At 39.6% G+C, this 22,862-nt stretch overlaps 1 protein-coding gene across 2 annotated transcripts; it reads right to left on the bottom strand.

Moving 5' to 3' along the window:
* Positions 1 to 6,088: 6,088 nt before the first annotated feature.
* ARRDC3 (arrestin domain containing 3) lies at positions 6,089 to 19,830 on the bottom strand. 2 transcript variants are annotated; one of them, XM_053932286.1, is made up of 8 exons: positions 19,363 to 19,830; positions 16,087 to 16,168; positions 13,445 to 13,592; positions 12,134 to 12,236; positions 11,497 to 11,753; positions 10,956 to 11,118; positions 10,006 to 10,160; positions 6,089 to 8,847 (listed from the first exon to the last, which is right to left on the bottom strand). In XM_053932286.1, the coding sequence occupies exons 1-8, from the start codon at positions 19,640 to 19,642 to the stop codon at positions 8,791 to 8,793; spliced, it is 1,245 nt and encodes a 414-aa protein (XP_053788261.1). In that variant the 5' UTR covers positions 19,643 to 19,830; the 3' UTR covers positions 6,089 to 8,790. The 2 variants fall into 2 exon arrangements, with proteins under 2 accessions (XP_053788261.1, XP_053788263.1); XM_053932288.1 differs by lacking the exon at positions 6,089 to 8,847 and having other exon boundaries at positions 10,012 to 10,198.
* Between the last annotated feature and the right edge of the window lie 3,032 nt (positions 19,831 to 22,862).

A 22,862-nucleotide genomic window follows, 5' to 3' on the forward strand; every position in this document is an offset into this window, starting at 1 on the left:
AGTGACATAGGACTAAACTTAAAGCAAACAGATGGCACCCGTTGCCTCTGAGGAAATTAAGTAGAGGCACCACAACAAGTTTTCTTGCTATACAGTGTTGGTTATGTCCATGGCATACACTGCTTCCACTAACAAATCCCAGTAGCTTTTGGTTTTCAGCATGCTCCACCTCTCCTAGGTTTTTTCCACTCTGTCTTCTTGTAATAACACTGGCCTGAAGGCTTCCTGGGGGTCTGGGTTGCAATTTATGAATGTGAAACTTTTTAAAGGTCACAAGAGTGCTTGCTCCTCCTGTCAACAACTTGCCTTGCAAGAGGGCTGGAAAAAAAGTGTTTGGTTGAATTCCTGGGTATTCCTGGCAATTCAGAGCACCATAGAATAATCCAGTAACAGCATTTTGAAACCCCTTTTTAAAACTGTCACCATGTTTAGAAAGATCTATGGGCTGAAGAAAAAAAAAAACTTCCTATAAAGCTGGAAAACAAAATGGCACATCCAAATCTAAACTGTCTGAACCGGAGAGGTCTCTGTTTTGTGTAATCAGTCAACAGATCCCTGGATCACATAAATCAAAGCTGTTCCTTACCCACAGTCCCTTTTTTCCAGGTCTGCCTGTGTTTGAGGCTATGCATGTCATCCCTGTGGACTCATGCAGGTGATGGAGGTAGATGCATGTTGATGGGGAATTTTCTGTCAGAGGTTCCTGAAGGGCCTCTCACTGCTTTCAGCAAGAGACTTGCCTGTTGCAATGCACTTAAAAATTTCAGATTGCACTACTGAGCTAAAAATATCTGTGTGTTCGTCAGAGGTGAGATGTCTGGCTTCTCTCTTGGCGGCTGCTTGGACACCCTGGATAGAGGGGCCAGTCGCCACTTGCAAAATTTGGGCTTCTTCCTTCACCCTGCACTGCTCTTTAATTGTAGTAATAGCAACTTTTTATCCCTTTCAGATCTGCTCACTTTGAGCAAATGTCAAAGAATGATTTTTTGGAGTATTTTGTATTTATCAACTAGTTGCCAAGAGAATAAGGTTTAGCACAGAGGAGCTTGCCTTTCACAGTAGCAAATAAAACAGTAGCAAATAAAACAGAGCTTGTGCTCTGTTTCAACCCTAACTATGCTCTGAAGTGTAATATTTCTTGTTTCTTCTGGTTGTGCCAGAAACCTAGTTGGTATTCAGTCGTGCAGTCATAAAAGAGTACCAAATATATGCCAAATAAATTAAAGTAATTTAAAATTACTTTCTAATTGCATATGGGAAGCAAAAACTGTAAGTGTACCCTACAAGTGTAGGGTACTATAGCCTTCATTAGAGCAGTGTTTCTCTATGTTAGCTACATGAAAATGCTGCTTATAAACCTTTTTAAAGATTAGTTTGTTTGTGGTTTGTAGTACTTTGGTTTTTTGGGGTTTTTTTTGGGGTGGAAGGGTAATTGTAAGACAGAGGTAGGAGCTGTTATCTCCCACGTAAAAAGATAAGTTCACTGCAGTGTACTCTAATATTAGTGGTTTCTCTGAATGCTTTTAATCTGTGATAAAATCACCTTCAAGTGATAAGTAAATTTGCATTCATTGTGAGATAATTCACGATGATAATGCTGAAACACCTTAAATATTTCTCATATTGCAACTGGTTCTTTAGTTGTTCATACCATGTATAAAAAGTCAGTTTTATACAATGAATTCAAAAGTCTATCTAGTCAGTACTCCTAGGTTTTTGCTCCATAAAATATGACTGGGGGAGAAAGACTATAGTGTATTTTCAAGCTTATTCTGAGAAGATAGTTTGGGTCAAAAAGTTGGATTAAATGGGTTTTCTTTGAGGAAATACAGGCTTATATGAGGCTTTATGGTATCATAAGTTATATGCACAGAAAAGAAATAGGATATTTTGAAGCATTAAAAAGTTTTAATAAAATACAGGAAGAGAAGGACAGCAATTAAGACAATTTATTAAGATTAAGAGTAGATTATTGCTTCCTTTGAATTACTTTGAACTATGAGGAGAAAAAGAGGGGAAAATCAGAAAAAAAAAAAAAGTAGAAGTTTTGTGGCTTTATGTTTTAATTAATTTACGTTGTTCTGCTTCTGCACAGGCCAGGTACTGTTTTCTTCCTATTTTTTTTTTTTGTTTGGGAGGTCAGTTTTACATGGTACAACTGAAGAATTGCTTTTTTACTTTAGAGCTGTGCAACTCTGTCACCATAAACAGTGTTGATGGACTAAAAAATAATGATCAGCAGTAAAACTGTCTTTCCTGTCCTATCCTGTTAAATGATAGGGAAGGGGACCATTTAGTTTAATTTATAGGAGATAATCATAGAGCTGTAAAACATTGCTGCAGGCTTCTCTTTGTTTATGTTGCATATTTAATACTGATTTTTTTTAATTAGAGCCGTTATCATGATCTATTTTCTTTGAATTCTTAACTAGGTAAAATGGGCTACTTACAGAAGAAATGGACCAGTTTCAACAGACTTCAACTGACTTAGGGTAGACACCCCAAGCAAGAGTGTAAATAACAAAAAAAGCAATGTATTAATCAGAAGTCATTACCTGCTGAATACTTAACACCTTTTACAGAAGGTATTCTTAAATTCTGTTTCTTAGCTGATGGGCAACAATGACAGCTTTGCCTTGAATATTGACCATCTGCAGTGGGGAGTTTAATTTTAATTCAAGGCAGTCCAATCACACCAAGGTCTTTTTTAGCTCTGGTAAATTGCCTTAATTTTCAGATAAATAATAACCAGATTTTAAAATAATTTTTCCCCTCCTTCTATGCTCCAACCTACTATTCAGCTGAAAGAAAAAGTATCATATCTCCTTTGAAGATTGAATGGTGTCACATTCATCAGTTCATTTTAGAAATAACATTTACTACACCAATAAACAGGTAACAGGTTGTGGCCTTGCTGTTACAAAGCATTTGGTGGAGAACTGGTGAGTCAAAGGCATGCTTTAGCCTGGAAAGACTCGCGATGGAAGGCGACAGACTCTTGGTAGTGACATATGGGAGCAAGAGGAATACATGTGTGCTTGGTTACTCCCCTCAGTGCCCCAGCAGAAGATCATGCAGGGAGCTGCTCATGGTAGATGGAATGCACTGTCTTAGAGAGACAGTTGAGTTTTTCCTGTGTAAAACACAGAATTATCACATAGTGCCAGGGTAACTTTCTGGATGTGTTTTTTAATATTTTAATTGTACATTCCTCTCATCCCTCAAAATACATCTAAATAATTCATTTTTTCTGTTGTATTTAGCACTCTCCCCTTCTCTGATCCAGGTAATTGTCTTTCATCCAAGTATGACAAACATTTCAGGCAGGGTGCCTGAAGCAAACTCAACAGGCAGTGTCCTTCTGAACTCTGAATCCCCCATTAGGAGCTATACTAGGTGAAAGGTACACTGTTCAGCTTGGATTTCATGGCAGCACTTGGACTCTACTCAGAAGCTACTGCTCTGTCATAACATCCACGAGGCACGGAGATCCAGCTCTAGAAATAGAACGCTGTATCCAGGTGGAATTCCAGGAGTGAATGACTGCTGGGAGAAGATACAGGTTACTTTTCTTCTGTTTCCAGGATATGATCTGGAGGTCAAGGTGGAATATGCTTGACAATGTGCCTTTGCAAGTGACTTTCGCTAATAACATCAAAATCCAGGAGCTAAAATCCATAGGAATGGTCATACAGTGCAAATGCTGGTAACTCTTAGCATGTCTGTGTATCTCTGAAGGGGGACTCCATTCAAAATCCATAACAGATGTGGGACACTGGCCTCTGTGGCTCCAGGAACAGCTGTCTTCCTGCAGTACTAGCCTATGAAAAATCTCTGCCGGGCATTTGTCTCTCTGCAATAGCTGCCCATAGCTGTGTACCTAGTTGCAGGAATTGGTTCAGATCAGCAGCATCAGCCCAGGCCAACGTTTTCCTGTGGACAAGCATTACTGCCGAGCTTCAAAGGCTACTTCTATAGACCCTTTGTCGCTGTGGTAGTTGGACTTCTTTGTTTGTAGCTGTGCTGTGGAAAGGTAAGGTAGAGGAAGATCACAGCAAGGTAGCGGTCCATTTCTGTAAAACGAGGGAAAGTTTAAATCTAGCAAGGGGTTAAAAAGTACTAGGTACATATTTTAACTACCTAATTCCCAGAAAATATCTTGATCCATATTGCAGCATTGCCTCTTAAACCTCAAGTGCTTAAGCAGTTGTAACTTGCTGCTGTTCTGTACACTTTAATGGATGTCTGAGGTGGAAGAGCCATTAGTTTTACATCCTAGTGTAACAGGGTTTTGTACATATTTATATATTTACATTTATAATATTTATATAAAGAAATAAACATCTGCATTTAAAAATTCTAAAGGTCTCAAATAATAAAATGTTGATAATTTCCAAATTTATAACACTGACAATAGAACTAAGTTTGTTAGGTAGAGGTACTGTTCTGAAAATATAGGATTTCAAGATGTTGCACAGAACTGCTAGCAGAGTGTCCCTTTAATGCTGCTAATTTGAATTCTAACTGTTATGTAGCATTAGAAGGGTTATGCAGGTATTAAAATATATATATATACATATATAGTCACTTAGCTATGAAGGAGTGTGTTCTGGTTTCGACTGGAGTAGTTAATTTCTGTCACAGTAGCTATTACAGGGATGTGTTTCAGATTTGCACAGAAAGCAGCACTGACAATAGAGATGTTCTAGTTACTGCGTGGCAGAGCTCACAAGGCATCTGGGTCTTTCCTGCTTCTTGAATCACCCCATCATCAAGTGGGCTGGAGGTGGATAAGGAGTTGGAAGGGGATGCAGCTGGGACAGCTGATCCCTAGTTGATCACAGGGATATTCTAGGACATACGGTGTCATGCTCAGCATATAGAGGTGGGGGAAGAAGGAAGTGCGAGAACATTCAGAGTGATGGAGCTTGTCTTCTCAAGTCACCATTAAGGCATTATGGAGTCCTGCTTTCCTGGAGGTGGCTGAACCTGTCCAATGGAAATTCACTGGGGAGTGAATTCCTTGATTTGCTTTGTGTCTGTGGCTTTTGTTTTATTAAACTGTCTTTATCTCAACTCATGAGTCTTCTCACTTGACTCTTGTGACTTTCCTCCCCAGCCCACTGTTGGGGCAGTTAGGGAAAGCTGTGCAGTCCTTCTTTGTTAGTAGAAGTTATACACAGTAATGGATCTCCAAGCAGATTAGCAAAATGACAATCTTCATGTTTCTTATTGGTTTTAACCTGAACTTAAGTGAATACTATTAACAGTGCTATTAATAAGGAGGGAATTAAGTCTGTCTGAATTCTTCACCAAAATCAAATTCAAAATTAAGCTGAAATGGTCTATTTAGACAGGAGGTCCTATTGTTTGTATTATGTAGGGTGTTGGATCAATGTTTGTGTCACCCACATTAGCAGCTGCATCCCTGAAGTGAAGATATAATACTGTGGGAACATTGTGGCCCAGTACCCCAAACACCAACAGAGGTGCACAGGGCAGGCCTACCACTCAATCCCCTGATTTTCTCACAGGCCAAATGACATGCTGATCCTGAGGGACGATGACAATCCATTTTGCCCATGCATAGCATACAGGACATACTGCAGCACTGCCATGCTGCTGGCACGCTGGGGAGACTCAACAACATTGCACAGGGCGTACATTTTCACATCTTCTTACTTTCAAGGAATAGCAAAGGACATCATCTAGACCCAAAGTCAACAAACTTCATGTCAAACTTCCATCAGCAAACTAGACCTATGAAACTAGACCAAACTAGACCTCTCCCTCCTATTCCCCCAAAATTTGTGTCACCTCCTCAGGCAAAGAACCAGACACCTCAAAACAGGGTCACTGCAGCTATAATGTGATAGAGTCCTACAAAGGCATTTCCCATCTGGGACCTGGCCCCATGAGCTCAGTGATGTAAATAAGAGACAGGATCCCAAAACTAGACTCCAGTGGTACTCAGCAGTATAGTTCTAGAAACAGCTTTTCTCTATTTTTTGAGAAAGCAATACATGTTTTCCTGCAGTAAGTTCCTGTATTATGTAATACTCATGGGTTTTTTTTTATTTTACACATAGAAACAACATTTAAAACCTTTTTTTTACAAAAGTTTATTTTCCACAAGGAAGAGCAATAGGAAAAATTAAACTGTTTTCCACATACAGTTTTCTTAAAACAAGAGTCTACAAGGACATATTCAGCACCAAAACTAAAAACAAAAAAAAAAAAGTACAAACAGCCATAGAATATAATCTATAAAGCAAACATTTAATATTGCACTTTGTTTTTCTAATGTTTGGATTTTACTTACTTTTTCCTAATTCAGAATTCTCTGCCAAATACTGGGTTTCAACTGTGAACTTCAAATTTTATAATGCTGAGAATTGACCAATATTTGTGGGAGAGTAATGCCTCTGAGTAATTTAAAATGGAAGTCTTTATTTGATAAGCTTATACAATTTTTCATTCTAATCACAAAGGCTGTAATGCCAAGTCAATTACTATGATATTGGTCAATCCTGCCTCATACGCAATTTTCCATTGTATTGTGGTAAGTACTTTAATGCTATATGTATCAGGAATTGTTCCCTAGTCTGTAAAAAGAACAAAAAAGGAAAAAAAAGTAAAACCACCAAATGCCCTTTTATACCAACGATCCCATCAGCTTTAAAAATTGTCTGGTTGGAGAGGGTAGAGGGAAGGGACATCCACAAAATTGGCCTAGTAACATCATCCAATTTCCTTCCTTGCCAATATTCCCGCTCAAAGCCCAAGCCTTTTAACTGAATCACTTAAAACGTGACTCATTTGTATTTTATCACCCTGTTGTCATTTTTGAAACATGAATGATCTTTCATGTTCTCATAAAGGCCACTTATGGAAAAGCCTATTTTGTCGCATTTATGAAGCCTTAAAAACAAGGCAAAGGTTTTTAAAAATGAGCACCATGCAGGAACACCAGCCTCCTCTCTCCTACTCTCTTCAGAGTTTTTTTTACTGCACAAGGAGACAGGTATTTGATGGATTAGATCTTGATCTGTTCAAATAGTCAAGACCAGAATGGTGTCCCTTTGTCAGTGATTTGTGCTCCACAGTTTCTGAAGAGAAAAGTTGACTTCCATTGTACATCTCTAGCATGTAAGCACTGGTATTTGTTAGCACAGGTAATGGCTCCGTTGCACTCTTTTTCCTGGGACAGACTCAAGGGCAAATGCTCTTTCTATATGGTTTCCTTGCATTCTGTATGAATTCATGGTATAATTCAGTGTTCTGTTTGTTTTCAAGTTCTTGAGAGTGCCACAGAAGATGCAGTTATCAAAGCACTTCCAGCTAACTCATATTTAAGTATGGCTAGTAACACTGATCTTTCTCACTTTAATTATACTTCTAATCTTGTACAGTATCATAAACCCTGAAGGTAATACAAAGTGCACAAACTGAAGTCTTAGCATAAAAGAAGCTTTTCCTGCAGTTTGAAATATTCTTTTTACTAGACTCATCACATATAGAATTTTTGGTGATTAAGTAGCTATATATAAAAATAAATTTACTTTCCCTTCCTATCCCTACCACTTGAGATATTGATCTGTCTGTGAATCCTAGACAGTGTATGACCACTTCCTTTTAATAGTTGTTTGAGGAACAACTGGTGTCTGCTGGTGCTGCTTTCTTTTTACGCCTTTTTTTTTAGAGCTTCACAACTTGAACATTTTTTTTATAATGCAGAAAGAGAAATGGGAATGAGGAGGGTTTTGTAACTTTTGTGTATGTCCTTATTCCAGATCTCCCTCTCAAGAACAAAAATCAAAACACAAACACAAAACAAAAAAAGAACTAACTCAACAGTGCAATGTAAAAAAACAAATAGCATTCCAACAGTTTGGCAAGTGATGAGTTCACCTGAGATTAAGTGATTTTTAGGCAGTCTGTAACAAAATGCTGCTTTGCGATAATAGTAGAAAGGCAACAAATTTTTAAAAGAAATCAAGAAAGTATACAATCTTGACAAAGTCTATTAGGTTCTTTCTATTAACTTTTCACCCTCCCACCCTATCCCCATATCTTGTTGCTTATCTACTACAGTAGGCTGCAAAACATACAGCAAGAAGGATTGGCTTGAAGGCATTTGATGTTTGTAAAATAAATCCACAATAGGATCCAAGCTGAAGAGGTGATACATGATCAGCCTACTAGGACAATTCTGAGCATGTGCATATGCAGGTAAAGTCCAGGCTACATTAAATTAAAAAAAAAAAAAAGAAAAGTCAGTGCATTTGTCAAAGTCTGTTGCTGTTGGGTTTTTTGTTTCTGTCTTTCTTTTTTGTCAAAGCTTTCCTTTGCTCCTTATTGTGCGGACCACAAGACATAAGAAAGGGGTAACAACTGTCCGGCATAAATGAGAAAAAGCTGTAGTGACACTGAACCGCACAATGTAAGCAATAAGCATGTGCAAATTTCCAAATTGTAAGAGGAAGCCAAACCTCTCTTAATGTGGTTTGAGTGTTTGGACACACATGACTGTAGGTTAGTAAGGCTGCTCCTAGTATGTGCCAATATTTAAAAGGGATGGGGGAAAGCTCAGTTCTTCAAGCATGTGGAGCAGTCCTACAATGTTACTGTAGGCTTCAAAGCATAATCACAGGTTGTTTTCATTTATTCACCACACAGGCAAGAATAAGCCCACTTCCTCTGAAAGTGTGTCTCCACTATGATGCCTTGACCTTCAACACGGCAGGTATGATTCCAAACCCAAGTCAAGTCAGCTTCTTATGGATTCTTTCAACGAGAAGGGCAAGATGGTCTGTCATCTGTGGGTTGATCTGGGTTTGGATCAATCTAAACAAAAGAGAAAAAAACACAACAACCCAAGGTATTTTTAGAACTGATTGCTAGAAAATAAATCAATCCAAACATCAAAATTTTTAAGTCCAAGACAGTCAGAGATAAATAGTATTCTCAATCCAAAAGTTACTCAGGTAACTGAAGTAAAAATCTCTAAAAATTAGATAAAACTTTGATAATGAATCCTGAAAAACCCCATAAAATGTTTCAGAAGTTCATGTGCACCACACATTACCTCCTCTTCCTTTCAACAAAAGGAAGGAGGTAAAGAACATGGTCTCTAACTTAGATCTCCAAAATACAATAGAAAGTATAGTCTGAATGCACACTATATAGTTTGGTCAGTTATTTTAAAAAGACTTTTTTTTGAACAAAGGAAAAGCTTACTTCTAAATATTTAGAGTACCTAAAATGAAAAGCCCCAGAGTTGTATTCTAGGCTTATGTTATAGAAGAGACACAAAAAACAAGCCACTCACTCACTAACAGGTTAAGTGCTTCAAGAGGAAAAGAAACAATGAAGAGTGAGTGGATCCAGGCAAGATTTAGCCAAAGGACACTACTCTATTTTGTCCTATACCACTGCTTTTCCCTGAAAAATACGAACATAGCTTTTGAAGGTTTTGAAGACTGAACTTGTGTCCCAGTTATTAAGTGACTTTCACAGAACTTAATGTAACAGAAATGTTTGAACTGTGCATTAGTGAAACATGAGCCAGAAAGAACACCTTTGTATCTTCTCTGCATGGAAATTCTGAAAGTAATACATAAAAAGAACTAAAAATACAGAGTACTTTTAGAGAATTGAGGTGAAAAAGTTTGTTGTGCATCTATAGACTCGAAACGCTGGTATTCACGAACGCCATCTAATTACATCTGTATTACATCTATAATGCAATATAACTTTAATAAGTTGCCGAGAGAGTGCAAAACAGTTTCGCAATCTCTATGAAGCATTAGAATAGTGAAGAATCCTGGAAAATTTTTGATGCAATTTGCCTGCACTTTGCTAAAATTGAGTTACCTTTTCCCCTTTTCATATTTTTGCTTATTTGTCCTGGTTTTCATAAAGTAAAAACAATTTCTTACATTTATTCCACATGACAGAATTCAGAGAAACAGTGCATTCATAATTATATTTTTAGGTACCTACTTCTGAATAAAGGGGTGGAGGCAGAAAACGAAACTCCTGGATGTATGCAAACAGTGGTCCTGGAAGTACTCTCTCAAAATCATCACAGACACCTAAGGGTGCAAGGCTGGACTGCCGTTGTTCCTCCGTAACCACTTCTGCATAGCTGGGAGGTGCTGCAGGGAAAAGGCACACGCAGTTCGAACAACAAGTTCTTATGCATGTCAAAACATATGATAAATATTAAACTTTTATACTGTAAAATGCACCAGCATTTAGATAAATTACTTCCATGATTTTTACACAGTTAAACATGAAAAAGAGGGTAGGTTGCTATAGTTTATTTTACAGTTATGCTCAAATCCAGCATCAGACAGACCTGTGTTCATTGTGGCCTAATTATCACCTTCAAATTTAAAGCATACTCAGAATACTGAATTTCTGTTACAGGCAGGAATGATAAGAGCATTGCATTCCTCTGGACTCCATCATCAGTCTGGTATTCATACATTAAAACCCCCAGATATTTATATGTAAAAATAAAGAAGCTACAGAGCTTCTCCTTTGACAAAGGAGATTCCCACTGACATGGATTACGTTATCCTTTCACAATGTCTTGGCTACTAAGGATAAATGTCACCTTAACTGCTACTCTGACAGGTTACACTGACTTACAACCAAGGATACAGTTGGGATACTGGAGGCAGAATTAATTCTGCCTACGTACAATGGCATTCTGTGCTTTCACTTGTACCAGCTTCCAAGCAGCTGGATTCCACAGCCTGTACGCCTGAGAGAGGAAGGCAAAGAGGGGAACTCCATTCTTCTACAGAGAGCAAGCAGGTAGCAAGGAAACATCCACAAAGGACCTTCTATGGACCTTATTATGAAGGATGTAATTTGTGTCTGTTTGCATGACAGCAATGAATAAAGCACACAAAAATCGTAGCAGACTCGTTTTGTCAGGTTACCTTCTGGTCTTTCAGGCAGTGTCAGACCAAGCCAATTCATGTTCATGCTACACTGGCTGCTTACACTTGATGTTCTGCTACCAAACGGGTGTAGAGGAATGGTGCCAATGACCAGTGGTAAATTAAGGAATAAATCCATGGCGCCAGGAATATCCACATATACCTAAAGAACAATAAAAAAGTATAGATTAAAAATAGGTTTGTATGAGCACTTCCTAATTATTAGACTAAAAGCTCCAGCCATGTAATTTTTCACAAGGGGTTGAAATTTCTTTTTGTTCATTTCAGAGGGAATGTCCCTGTGGAGACAAATAGCCCTCCAAGACAAAGGCAGCTCTATATTCCTAACACATGGAAATGCCACGTACTCATAACACATTTCCTTAGAACACGCAAGATTTAAACTGAATTTACTTATAGAATTCTTGTCTGGACACCTAATGCTAGGCTATGTAACTAGTAAGCAGTTCACAATGCTTTGTTAACAATTTGCAAGGAGTCATGGAAACTACTCATGCTCCTATGAAACAACCCAACATACCATCAGTGAATACTCCACACGGATTATACTACAGTCAAGGATTGAAGGAGAAACAGGTGGAATTTTCAACTGTTTGCCATTCCAGGTTTCTGTTTTGCCAGATGACAAGGATTCCCCACGCAGGCTGGCAACAAGCTGTTTGACTTCCTTCATTTTTCCTTTGGCATAAAATGCCTGTGTTTGGTAAATGGCTGCCTTTGGCACCACCACACGGGAAGAGCAGTTCTCAATCTCAGCAAAGATCTGAATTGATTCACCTGAAACAAAGCAACATTTCACTTTTTCTATGTATTTGCAAGGCAACTGAAGTACACATACTGTGTACTGTTATAAGGCACTGGATGCTGCTAGCAATGCTCCACACTTTGAACAATATCCACTGATGCTAGCAGAAGTAAGGTCACCATCAGGTAAATCTAACAGAAAAATGTACAGGCCCAATAAAAGCAGATGTCCTTTAACAATATGGAGATAGAGCAAGCTAACAAGATCAGTTGTTTAAAATAGCAAGACAGATTAATGCAAACCAGAATGTAAGAACTGTTTAAGTATTTCTTTTATATAACAGCAGCTAAGTACACACTCTCATTTTAAAAGGGAAGGAAAAACATTTCCTATAATTACTTCTGTTACGTACCTGGGGTGTAGCCCTTCCTTTCAATTTTGGCACTTAAGGATATTGGGCCTGAGGTACAAAACCAACAACATAGAGTTTTTTCTTTTGTGCCTGCTTGGGGTGACTGCAAGAAAAGAACAATATTTTCCATTTAATAGAGTGCTCCATGAATCTTTTAATCTGTTCTAATCAACACCAAAAAAAAAATTATATACTTTCTATGCATTTTGTTAAGCATATCTAGTTTTATTTAGAAGGAGAAACCTCAAGCAAATTGCACTGTAAGCAAACTATAAGCTTTATTCTAATTCCATACTTATTAACACTGCTTTTTTGTTATACGTCATACTGCAGTTACCCTTAAAACGAATTTTTATACATAAATAAATTTAGCACAGCTTAAGGAAAGGCTTTATAGCCTATATATCCCACCATATTGTTGAAAAGTATTTAATTTACCAGTAAACTAGAACATCTATCTCTATGCAGTACAGTATTTCAGAAACAGCAACTAAGGTAAAGTACTGTAACCTTGACTCCTGCTATTTCCTGTTTCATCTGTATTAAACAGACTTAGTTATTTTACAAGATACCAGGATTTAGGACTTGATCCAAAGCCCATTAAAGTCAAATGAGAGTCTTTTGATTTTAATGGAATTTGTGCAAGGCCAACGTCCCCTTGCAAGTCTGATTCTTCACCCATACACACAAGAAACCTATTTCAATGGATTTTGAGATTTTTTTCCCCCTCTCCATGGGGGGTGAATTTGAAGAAGAGTGGGGGGGAATGGAATTTGAGGCCTGATTGAATTCAAATCCTCATTGAAAGGAGTTATGATAGTGAAATTATTTTAATGAAACGACATTTCAGAAAGATTATAGAGCATTGTGATGATTTCTCCCCATTGGTAGAAAACTATCCATATGAAAATTATCAATTATGCACACCAGTACATTATTTACTTTGAATTTTTAAGTTTGCAGTCTGTCACACTAATTCTTTTAAGTTTCACTGTTCTTTATTCAGAATCAAAGAAGACCAGTTCTTGAAATTTTCCTTCTTACTCACACTTAACAATTTAGTATTAATTTAAATTGACAAGAACATTTTATGTATCTTAAAAATAAAGCAACTCCAAGTAGAGGAAAACGTGGATTTCAAAATGCCAGTACTTACAGAGTTGCAGAACTAACGTAATATTTAGAAGATTGGCTATAACTAAGTATCAGGTAAGTATTAGGTAAAATTAGATATGGCTATTGTTTCAGTTATTAAACTTCAGTATTTTTTTATGCCAGAAACAAAAAATGAATAATTCTGTCAATTCTTACCAGTAATGAAGGAGTGTTGATATCTATATGTTCAAAGACTGTAAATTCCTTCTTTAATTTTACTGGTAGAAACCAAGGCCTATGCAATTCGGCTTTCACCCAATAGCGTACACTGCCATGTCTGCCTTCGAATGAGGTAGCAAGTGGTCTGTGCAGGACACAAAGGTCAGAACTGAGTAAAGTTTTTCTGTCTAATAATGATACAATTGATCAAGTCAGTGATTAGTATATAGAACTGCATTTTTAATGCATTGTAGTACTTAATGTAGAGTATCTCAGAAAAATTCAAGGTTAAAGATGGGAGAAAAAAATCATCTCCAATTTATCCTACTATATTTTTTCATAGGTTTTAGGAATCAATTAAAGAATTGTACTAGAAAATGCCAGGAGAGCTCAGATTTTCTTTAAGCTTAAGAGGCCACTTCCACATTTAGGGTAAAGTATGACCTTTTGACTAACAATTTAGAATTACTATTAATATAAACCAATTATAGTTTTGGATACTGCCTTTTGTAAATCATTATGTATTATTTACTTGGTCAGTAGCTCAACATCAGGTTAATTTTAGCTGTAACTCAGCACTTCCATAGTTAAGTTCACCCTAAGCAGAGTAAATATTACAACATGGAGTTCTGAAGAGAGGCTATTTTGAGTACCTTCTAATCTTTTTCTACCCTGATGAGACAGCTTAAAACATTTTTAATACCTAAGAATGTACACATATATGCATGTATGTATTTATATATATGCACACATATAAAATTATGCAGACTACTCTAAAACTTGTAAAATTAACGAAGTCTATTTTAGAAGCTGGAGGAAAGATGATGCAGGTAGTTTTTCCAGACCTGTGAACATTGCCTTTTTTACTGTAGCATCATAAAATGAAAGATAAAGTATCTTTGAAGTTCAATTATTTCCAATTAACAGTAGTTTCTGTAACTTACTGTCTTTATTTTTGTAAGGATTTTTTTGTATTTTACTATGTTCTGAATACACTGTTATATATACATTAAAATAAAGTATTTGTAACATTTCCATATTTTCCCTAGAGAGTAATACTAGCCATGGTAGTGCTTTACTAGTATTATTCTTTCAGTTACAGGTTTGACTTCAGTATTTGCACATTTGAAATGTTTAGTTTTTTTCCCTAATAATGCAATTAAAACTTCAGGTTTTCATTCTGTCCCATATTCTGTAGAGGAAAAATCAGTAAGGATGATGCACATCTTTCCACTTTTGCTCTGAAGTTTACGTCAGCTTTGGAAATACTCTATGTACGCAAAATAGCAAGTAAGTAGGCAGCATCAAAGTTCAGGCTTTTAATATCACTCTTTGTTTTTCCAGTATTATTAAAAACTGGGTTAACAGCTATTCCTTCATGGCACTTAGAAGGAATCAGTGATTTGACCAATGCTTGTGATATTTTGCTATCTGGCTGTTTCACTTCAAGCTAAGCAATTCATGTTCATGCTTTTAATGTTTTGGGTTTGGGATTTTTTTGTTGTTTTTTTAAATGTCCCTTTAAACTCAAGGGAAAATCAGTACTGGCCTCACTGTTGAGATTTTCACATAATGCTAAATTGTCTTTAAAATCTTCATATTCACAGGTCTTCCCAGAAAATCTTGCTGAAACAATGCAGTAGTCCTGTGCTATTCACTTTGAAACTGTAGAAGTGTTTGACATCTGCACATTCTGCTAAAACCAGCACCTCTAATAAGCAACCTTATTATTAGGCAGTGAACTTATTCACATAAAACTGCCAGATTTTCAGTGACTTTCAAATTTTTAATGACCGCTACTTGCCTTTTACAGCAAAAGGCTCATACTTCATCCATACTCATACTCCCTCTTTTCCTGTGTTTTTGATTTTACTGGAACTTGTATTTTTAGCTCATTTCCGTATTTTCAACTCTACTATGTCCAGTCTTACATACACAGTGCCTACATTACATATTTCAGACAGGAGTGGGGCCACAATTTTTATCTTACCAGAACAAACTTCTACTCTTACTCTTGCTTTGCCTTTGTATTCTAAAACAAATGGGATTTGATAGAAAAATTCTTCTTACTCTATCCACCCATTCTTAAGTTTGTTTCCATCCAGGCATTCTGCATAAATAGCCACCCTGGGTACACAGATCCTATCTGAATAAGAACAACCTCCTCTTTTGTTGAAATCTAAGTAAACTCGCCACATCTGTTCAGACTTGAGCCAAACAATTCCACTGTGATGTAATCTCTAGTTCTGCTGGTCTGCATAACTCCAGTAAATGGTTGAGTTAGAAGGTATTTCAGCCACTCTGCAGGACTTCAGTGACAGTTCAAATTCCCCTCACTCCTCTTGGGAAGGGATAATAGACTGAAATATCTAGTCAGTCAGTAAGACTTGGTAAAACGAAAGTGTGCAAATGGGCAGCAGTGAGCTCCTCTTTTGTGGAATTTTTTTTAAATAAAGGATGGGTATATCAGTGTAAAGGCAACCTCTTCAGTTTAATGAGATTATGTTCTCTACTGCATGTTATGAGCACAATTCCTACTACCATTGAAAAGGTTTCCCCTCCACCCACAGCAGGAGTTTTGGTCAGGTGGGTGGGCAGCAGAGCCTCTACTGTGTGGAGGACTGTGAGCGGGTACTTACGTCTGTGGAAGCTCGAAGCTGAATGCATATTCATGCCTTCCTGAATGGATGGAGTGAAGGCCTTCTTCTGAATTGTCATCATCTAAATAAGAAGAAAAATATGCTAATCCAGTTGCATACGTGTTATACCTTGCATGGGCTTCTCTTCAAGAAAACAAGAAATTTGCTCACACATCACAACACTCAAAGAATGTGATGTCCCAGAAACAAGGTCTCCAGTCCATTAGTTATTAACTGCTGGAACACAGGACCAACTCTGACTGACAGAAAGGTAGGCAAGACTGCCAGCTCCATCTTAGAGAGAAGCAGAGGTTAATATATTAATATAACGCTGCCTCTGTACAGTGACATAGTTTCAACTGCTGCCATTTCAAGGCCTCCATTCAAGGTCTGTAAAGGAAATCATGCTGCTTTCCACTGCAGTTGCTAGTCAGAATGAACTAGAGCTGGCTTTTTACCAGCATTAACATTACCAAGTCTGCTGCTTAAGATTAAATATAGAAATTCAGCTTCTTTGTATCTCCTGCCTGGCAACAGTGTCCAGACATTAATCATACAAAGGCATGATAACGGAGTAAGAGTATACAAGCAGCACCCAGAAAGTACCCAGCAGATTCAGGGGCATAGGAAATGGCAAGTTGCCCAAATAATGCTATCTAGAGCTAAACCTTTTCTTTCTTTAATAGGTTAACTTGATCTTGCTCAGACAGAGCACAGATACTTTCTGGTTTTATGCCAGGAATGCTGACCCTTGTTTATGGTCACAATTATTTGTCCAGCTTCAAATGCCACAAGGAAATTGCAGTTTATTCTGACATAAAACCAGAAAAACGCTGACTTGGTCAAAATAAAAGTTGAGTGAAAAATGACTGAGTACCTCGCAGACAAAAAGGGCTGGAATTATAAAAGGGGTTATAGCGAGACAAATTGAAAGAGAACAGCTTATGTGTGATGGTCTGAAGCATTAATGGAGGCATGCCAGGAGGGTTCTGAGTTTCTATTGTCCTATAGAAGAGACGATGCTCCACCTCCTGCAGTGCAAATACCGAAAATTTAGAAACAAATGAAACAAAACAAACAAAAAAAACCCTCCCATCAGCAAGATGTGGAAATAAATCCAGCTTCAGCACGCAACATTACTCAACGCAGGTCGGGAAAATGTGCTGAGAAAGCAAGAAAATGTGTCGGCCTGAAGGTGGGCTTTTATACTGTTGGTTTGAGTTTGGGGTTTTTTTAAATAAATGTGATTTATTTATTTTTGTTTAATTTTGTTCCGAGGGTGGGAGCGCTGCTTTCGGCGGTGGCTGCGCTGCTCCCCCCAGGCTCCCCCCCTTCCTGCCAGCTCAGCAGTCCCGCCACGCCGCGGTAAACAAGTGCTGAGCTGTCAATCAGCGCGGGCTAGAGCAGGAGCCGACCGGCCTGAACCGGCGCGCGCGGAGCGCCGCCAGCCCCGCCGTTCTCACACGCAGCGTGAGCTGCGCCCGCCGGCTCCGCACCGAGCGCGGACCCTTCCGCCACCCGCGCCGGGCCTAGACCCCTCAGGTGATGGGACCGGCGACAGGAGGCGGCAGGGACGAGACTAAGGGTAGCGCGCGTCCCCCTCTCCTCTCTCTTTGAGGGGCTTAGCGCCGAGCCAGCGCCTCGGGGAGCGGCCCCTGCCCGCCGGGGGCAGGCAGCGAAACCTGCTCACTCACCCTCGCCGCCAGCGCCCCGCCAATCAGCGGCGGGCATCGCCTTAGCAACAGGGCAACAAACCACGGCCGGCCAATCAGGGGGCGGCGGGGGGCGCGGCCGGGCCGCAGGCCTGCGCTCGGGGCAGTCATTGAAACGCGGCCGCCGGCAGCGGCTTCACTGGGCTCCTGTGCGACCCGCTCCCACGCGTGCTCCCCACGCCACGGGCGGCTGCTGCGTGGCTGCAGACTTCCGTCTCCACGCTCTTGGAACCCGCGGTCCGGAGGTGCGGGAAGTTATGCTCAGGCGACTGATTTCTGAGGCGGTGGCAGGAGACGGGTGGGAGCCGCAAGTCACCTCGTTAGCGCGGTGTGCGCGAGACATGAAGCAAATAAAAAAAGTGCCGAGTTCTGCTACGGTTTTGAGCTCGGGTATACTGTGTGAATGGCTCGGTGCCGCCCGGAGTTGTTAAAAAATTACATTTATTATTTTTTAATAAAGAACAGTAAATATCGCATCGCTGCTGTGTATATGATGCATATTCAGGAAAAAAAAGGGGGGGGAACAAGCAGCACAAAAAATTACATAACTGGGTTTTAACATTATTTTCTTGCACTGGGGAATTAAGTCATCGCCACCACCTGACGAGTGTGGCCAATCTGCGCGGAGCGGGCGGCCCACCCCCCTCCTACAAAGCCGGTCCCAAACAGGATTGAACCGCTTCGAACAAAGGCTGCGAAGTTTGGGGGAGAAAGAAATAAAAAAACACAGCGAACCCCCGGGCCCTGGCGCTTCCACTTCCCAGGGGAAGGGGTCTGCACTTCGTGGGGACACCACAGCGGCTCGAGTGGGAAGTGGGGAGCAGGAGGTTCTCCTCTCCCCAGTTTTGGGAGAGATGCTTCCATTACGCAACATCGCTTCCCCCCTCTCTCTCCCCTCCCCCTCCTTTTCCTCCTCATCAAGGGCTTTTCGGACACATCTTTACATCGGGGTGACCCCCACTGCCCAGCGGGGTGTAAGGGCGGCCCAAGGCAATTAAAGCTTTTTACCAGCGCGAGGGTAATATTGAAACGAGGAAAAAATTGCACGTGAGGTGGTGATATGTCAAAATAAGCCAGGTAGACCCTTTTATCTGCCAATAATCAGCCGTCCTGAAAAATTCATTGTATTATCACCCCAACAGCATCAGCAGAACCCCGCATGTGTCAAAAAGTCTGTTTTTTAAGCTTTCACTGTGTTTCAGTTAGGATTCTGCCAATAAAGTCCACTGCCCATCTGGCTGTAATTTTACAGCTGTTTTTCCCCACGGAACAGCAAATCGTACTAAATGTCACCAGGAAAAAAAAAAAAAAAGGTAAAACACTCGGAAAAAAAGTTATTAATATATGGCCGTGCTGAAGGGCAAGTAGTTCAAAGGGAGTCCTCTTGCTTGCAGGTACTTTGCAAACGCATTTCCTATATGTAACTCCATCGCCAAGATACGACCCCGGGCATGTCCCGCTCTCCAATGCGCCCATTAAAGACTGGACTAAACCGGGGTGATACAAGGATACGTGCTTTTTTTCCATAAAAAAATAAAGCAGCACAGTTAAGGGCAGCCCTTACCTCTCTCGTGGCCGATCAGGATGTCTTTATGGTTGAAATATTCCACTTCTTCGGTGTAGTTCTGTGTATAGGCAGTGTTGGATCCAGCATTCCTCGATTCAGTCCAGCGTACTTTAGCGTGGCCCCTCGCATGGATTTTAAGGGATTTCACTCTAATTTCCCCAGTTACTTCTAGACTGACCCTTCCTGAGACTGTATCCCCGCTAGAGTACACAGGGACATTGCTGTCATTCAGACAGTCAAAGCTTATCGTCAGACTCTTCACCTTTCCCAGCACCATGGTTTTATAGCAAAATGTACAAAAATAGACTGTAAGACCAAAAAAAAAAAAAAAAAAAAAAGGAAGGGGGAACCCAAAACCAACCAACCCCGAGCCCCTAGGGCGTAGGGGTGCTGCGGCGCGTACCCTACAGGCGGCTCATGGGGGCGGTGGGGAGCCCCGGCCCCGGCGCGGGCGGCGCTGGTGCCGACGCGGCGTCTCCCCACAAAGGCGCTGCCGCGCCGCCGCCGGCCCCGCCTTATAAGCCGTGTGACAAACAAGCGCGGGCACGCATACGCCGCCCCGCCTCGCCGGGGCAGCCCCGGCTCCTCCGCCGCCGCCGCCTTCGGGAAGCGCCGCGCTCGAAGCGGCGGCCTTTGTGAGTGCTGCTGCTCGGCTGGGCGGACACCACGCAGGTGATGCTCTGTCAGCGCAGTCGGCGGCTCCAAGGCAGATGGCAGTATTCCAGCCTCTAGGAAGACATGAAAGTTGTACCTCATTTAACAGACCTTGTTCTGAAACTGGCAAAATCTTCTTTCTCTTGGTCATTGGGTTTTGGGTTTGGTTGGTAGGATTTTGCTGCTTTGGGGTTTTTTTGTGTTTGTTTGGTTAGGTTTATTTTGTTTTGTTTTGTTTTGTTTTTTTTTCTCTGTGTGTGTGTGTCTTAAAGATGGGGCAGAAGTGAGCAAAGCTTGATAGGAAATGATAGAAAAACATGGAAAGAAAGAAAAAGCAATCCTGGCTTTAAGGGTAGTATAGATTGTACTACTTGAGGATACTCTCTGTTAACCTTTGAAAATCAGTACTGATTCATCTGAATCTAACTATGGCAGTACCAATGACTGTCCCAGTAATACAAATAACATTGCTGCAAATCCTCCCTGGAAATCTTTCCAACTGTTGATTTTTTTGTTTTTTCATTATTATTACTTTGATAGTGCTGTTTCTCTGGTAAATGTTCTGGGTTTGGTTATTTAATGCTACATTTGCTAATTCTTGCACACTTCCCTGCTGATACCAAATTTTCAGTGAGAAGTATGATCGTGGTGGATGACATCCCCCAAGACACCATGATTTGGGGGGACTAAACTGAGATACACAGCTAACTTTTCATGCCAACAGTTAAGTTTTGAAAGTGTTTGCGTATTCTTGCTGTTTTTTCTCACGTAAAAAAAGTCACATTTTCCTTGGCTGGTGGATATTCTCATGTGTTTTTTTGTGGCCAAAGGGGTTCAAGTGTCTTGTGGATAAATTAGGACTTTCTATGCTTTTGCATCATCTTATGGTAAGCATTCATACTTCCTTAGGTCACAGAATCATAGAATCATTGAGGCTGGAAAAGAAGTTCAAAATCCGAAGTCCAACCATAAAAAGAATACTTGCAAGAGAAGCAGAGGTGATTTAATTCCTCTTCTGACAGTGCTTTTCCCGTTCCTCTCATGCCTTCAGAAGTCAGGTGGTCTCTTGCATGTGTTTATTTGCACATTTTTCTTCTATTCTGTAATTTAAAAGATAATTGTATCTTCCATGAGTCATAGAAGCCACAATTCCATGGTCTCCAGTTGCTATAGGACTTGAGAAAGCTGGCAGCCAGGTGGGATGCAGCTTTCATCCACAGGGCTTGGGGTCATATCTCCTGTCCTGCCAATTCTGGGCTGGTTCTTAATGTTTACCTGCCCAAGGATAAATCTGCAGACATGATAAAGAGCATTGCATTTTCCAGGAAGCTGAAGATACAAATCTGTTATTCCAGTGGATATTAATCTGGGTTTTAATTTTTTTTTTTTTTAATCTAGATAGGTAAGGAAGAGAATCATCCTACATAGTTGGGGTACGTGCAGTATGTTTTGTGTACTGCATGCATTTGCCTATTCCAGACTTGTTGAAGAAGAATAAAATACTTTGCTAAGCTGCTGCAAATTATCCCCTGTATGTACCCTGCAGACCTCATAGCCCTGTCTTACCTCCCCTCTCACTAAGACACCAGCCATCTCCTACATCAGCATATTTTGTGTATGCCTATATGTGATTTAAATCTGGACCACTGAACAAGCTGACATGGTTTAGTTAATCGTGTTATGCATACTAAACTTCAGATTGACAGCTCTGCAGAAGAATCTACGTATGTATATGTATACATTTCCCACATCCTGCCAAAAATCACACATACACATTCAGCCTCTGCTGCTCTTTTTAATACTTCTCATAGTGTATTAATTTTACTTTTGTGTTCCTAAAGAATACGCTTCATGCCACCTTGTGGCAAAGGTGGTAAATGCCAACACTGACTTTCACCAGTCTCTGGCCTCTGCATTTTTGCAAAACGGTCATTTTTCTGTGAAGCCTTTTTGTCAGAATCAAAAAACTTTAAAATGAAAAAAAAATTAAAACCTTAATTTTTATTTTATGTAAATGGAGAACATACTATGAGGTTTAGCCAAAAATATTTAGCAGGGTTTTTTTTTTTTCAGATGTTTAGTTAACCAAATATTAGTTATTTTTCAGGATTTAAGTTTTTGCATTTGTTAAACGAGCTATTTTCTAGTTAAATATTAAAAGTTTTATAGATCCTGACAAAGGATTTAAAAAAATCATTGCAAAGACAATCAGGTCTTACCATCTTAGATCAACAATAGGCAGTGAAGACTTTGTACACACATGAAGTATCAGGAGCTTTCACTAACCTTTTACAGGCCTTATGCATGATGCAGTCCACAAAAAATTCACATAAAGTTAAAAAAATATTAATTATTAATTTGATTAATTAATCCAGATTTCTTTCTTTTTCTTAACTAGCAAAACCTATGAAGATGATATTGTCTGCTGTTGGAGTCAGTAGCTCCAAGGAAGATAGCAATATTCCAGCCTCCATAGAAGCATAAAGATTATACCTCACTTTACAAACCCTTTCTTGAAACTGGCAAGCTTTTCCTTGTCTTTTTTTTTTTTTTTTTTTTTTTTTTTTTTGGAACTCTAAAAATTATTTCTCCTTTTAAAATTATTTTCTTATTAAAAAAAAAAAAAAAAAGAACTACTTTTTAAGTTTATTGTGTGCCTAGTTTTGCACCTTGGTACATGCCTAGAAGTCTCTCAACCTCCATGTGACCTAATGGTAAATTCATACTGAAGACCATTCAAAATTCAGAGGTTAGGTCCATTTAGCATCTTTGTAGCTGATCAGTCTTCTCACTGTGCACTTGATAAATCTGCAAGGGTGGGTATAATTCACAACGATCTTGAG

The sequence above is a fragment of the Vidua chalybeata genome, chromosome Z, assembly GCF_026979565.1.
Source record: "Vidua chalybeata isolate OUT-0048 chromosome Z, bVidCha1 merged haplotype, whole genome shotgun sequence".
NCBI lineage: Eukaryota > Metazoa > Chordata > Aves > Passeriformes > Viduidae > Vidua > Vidua chalybeata.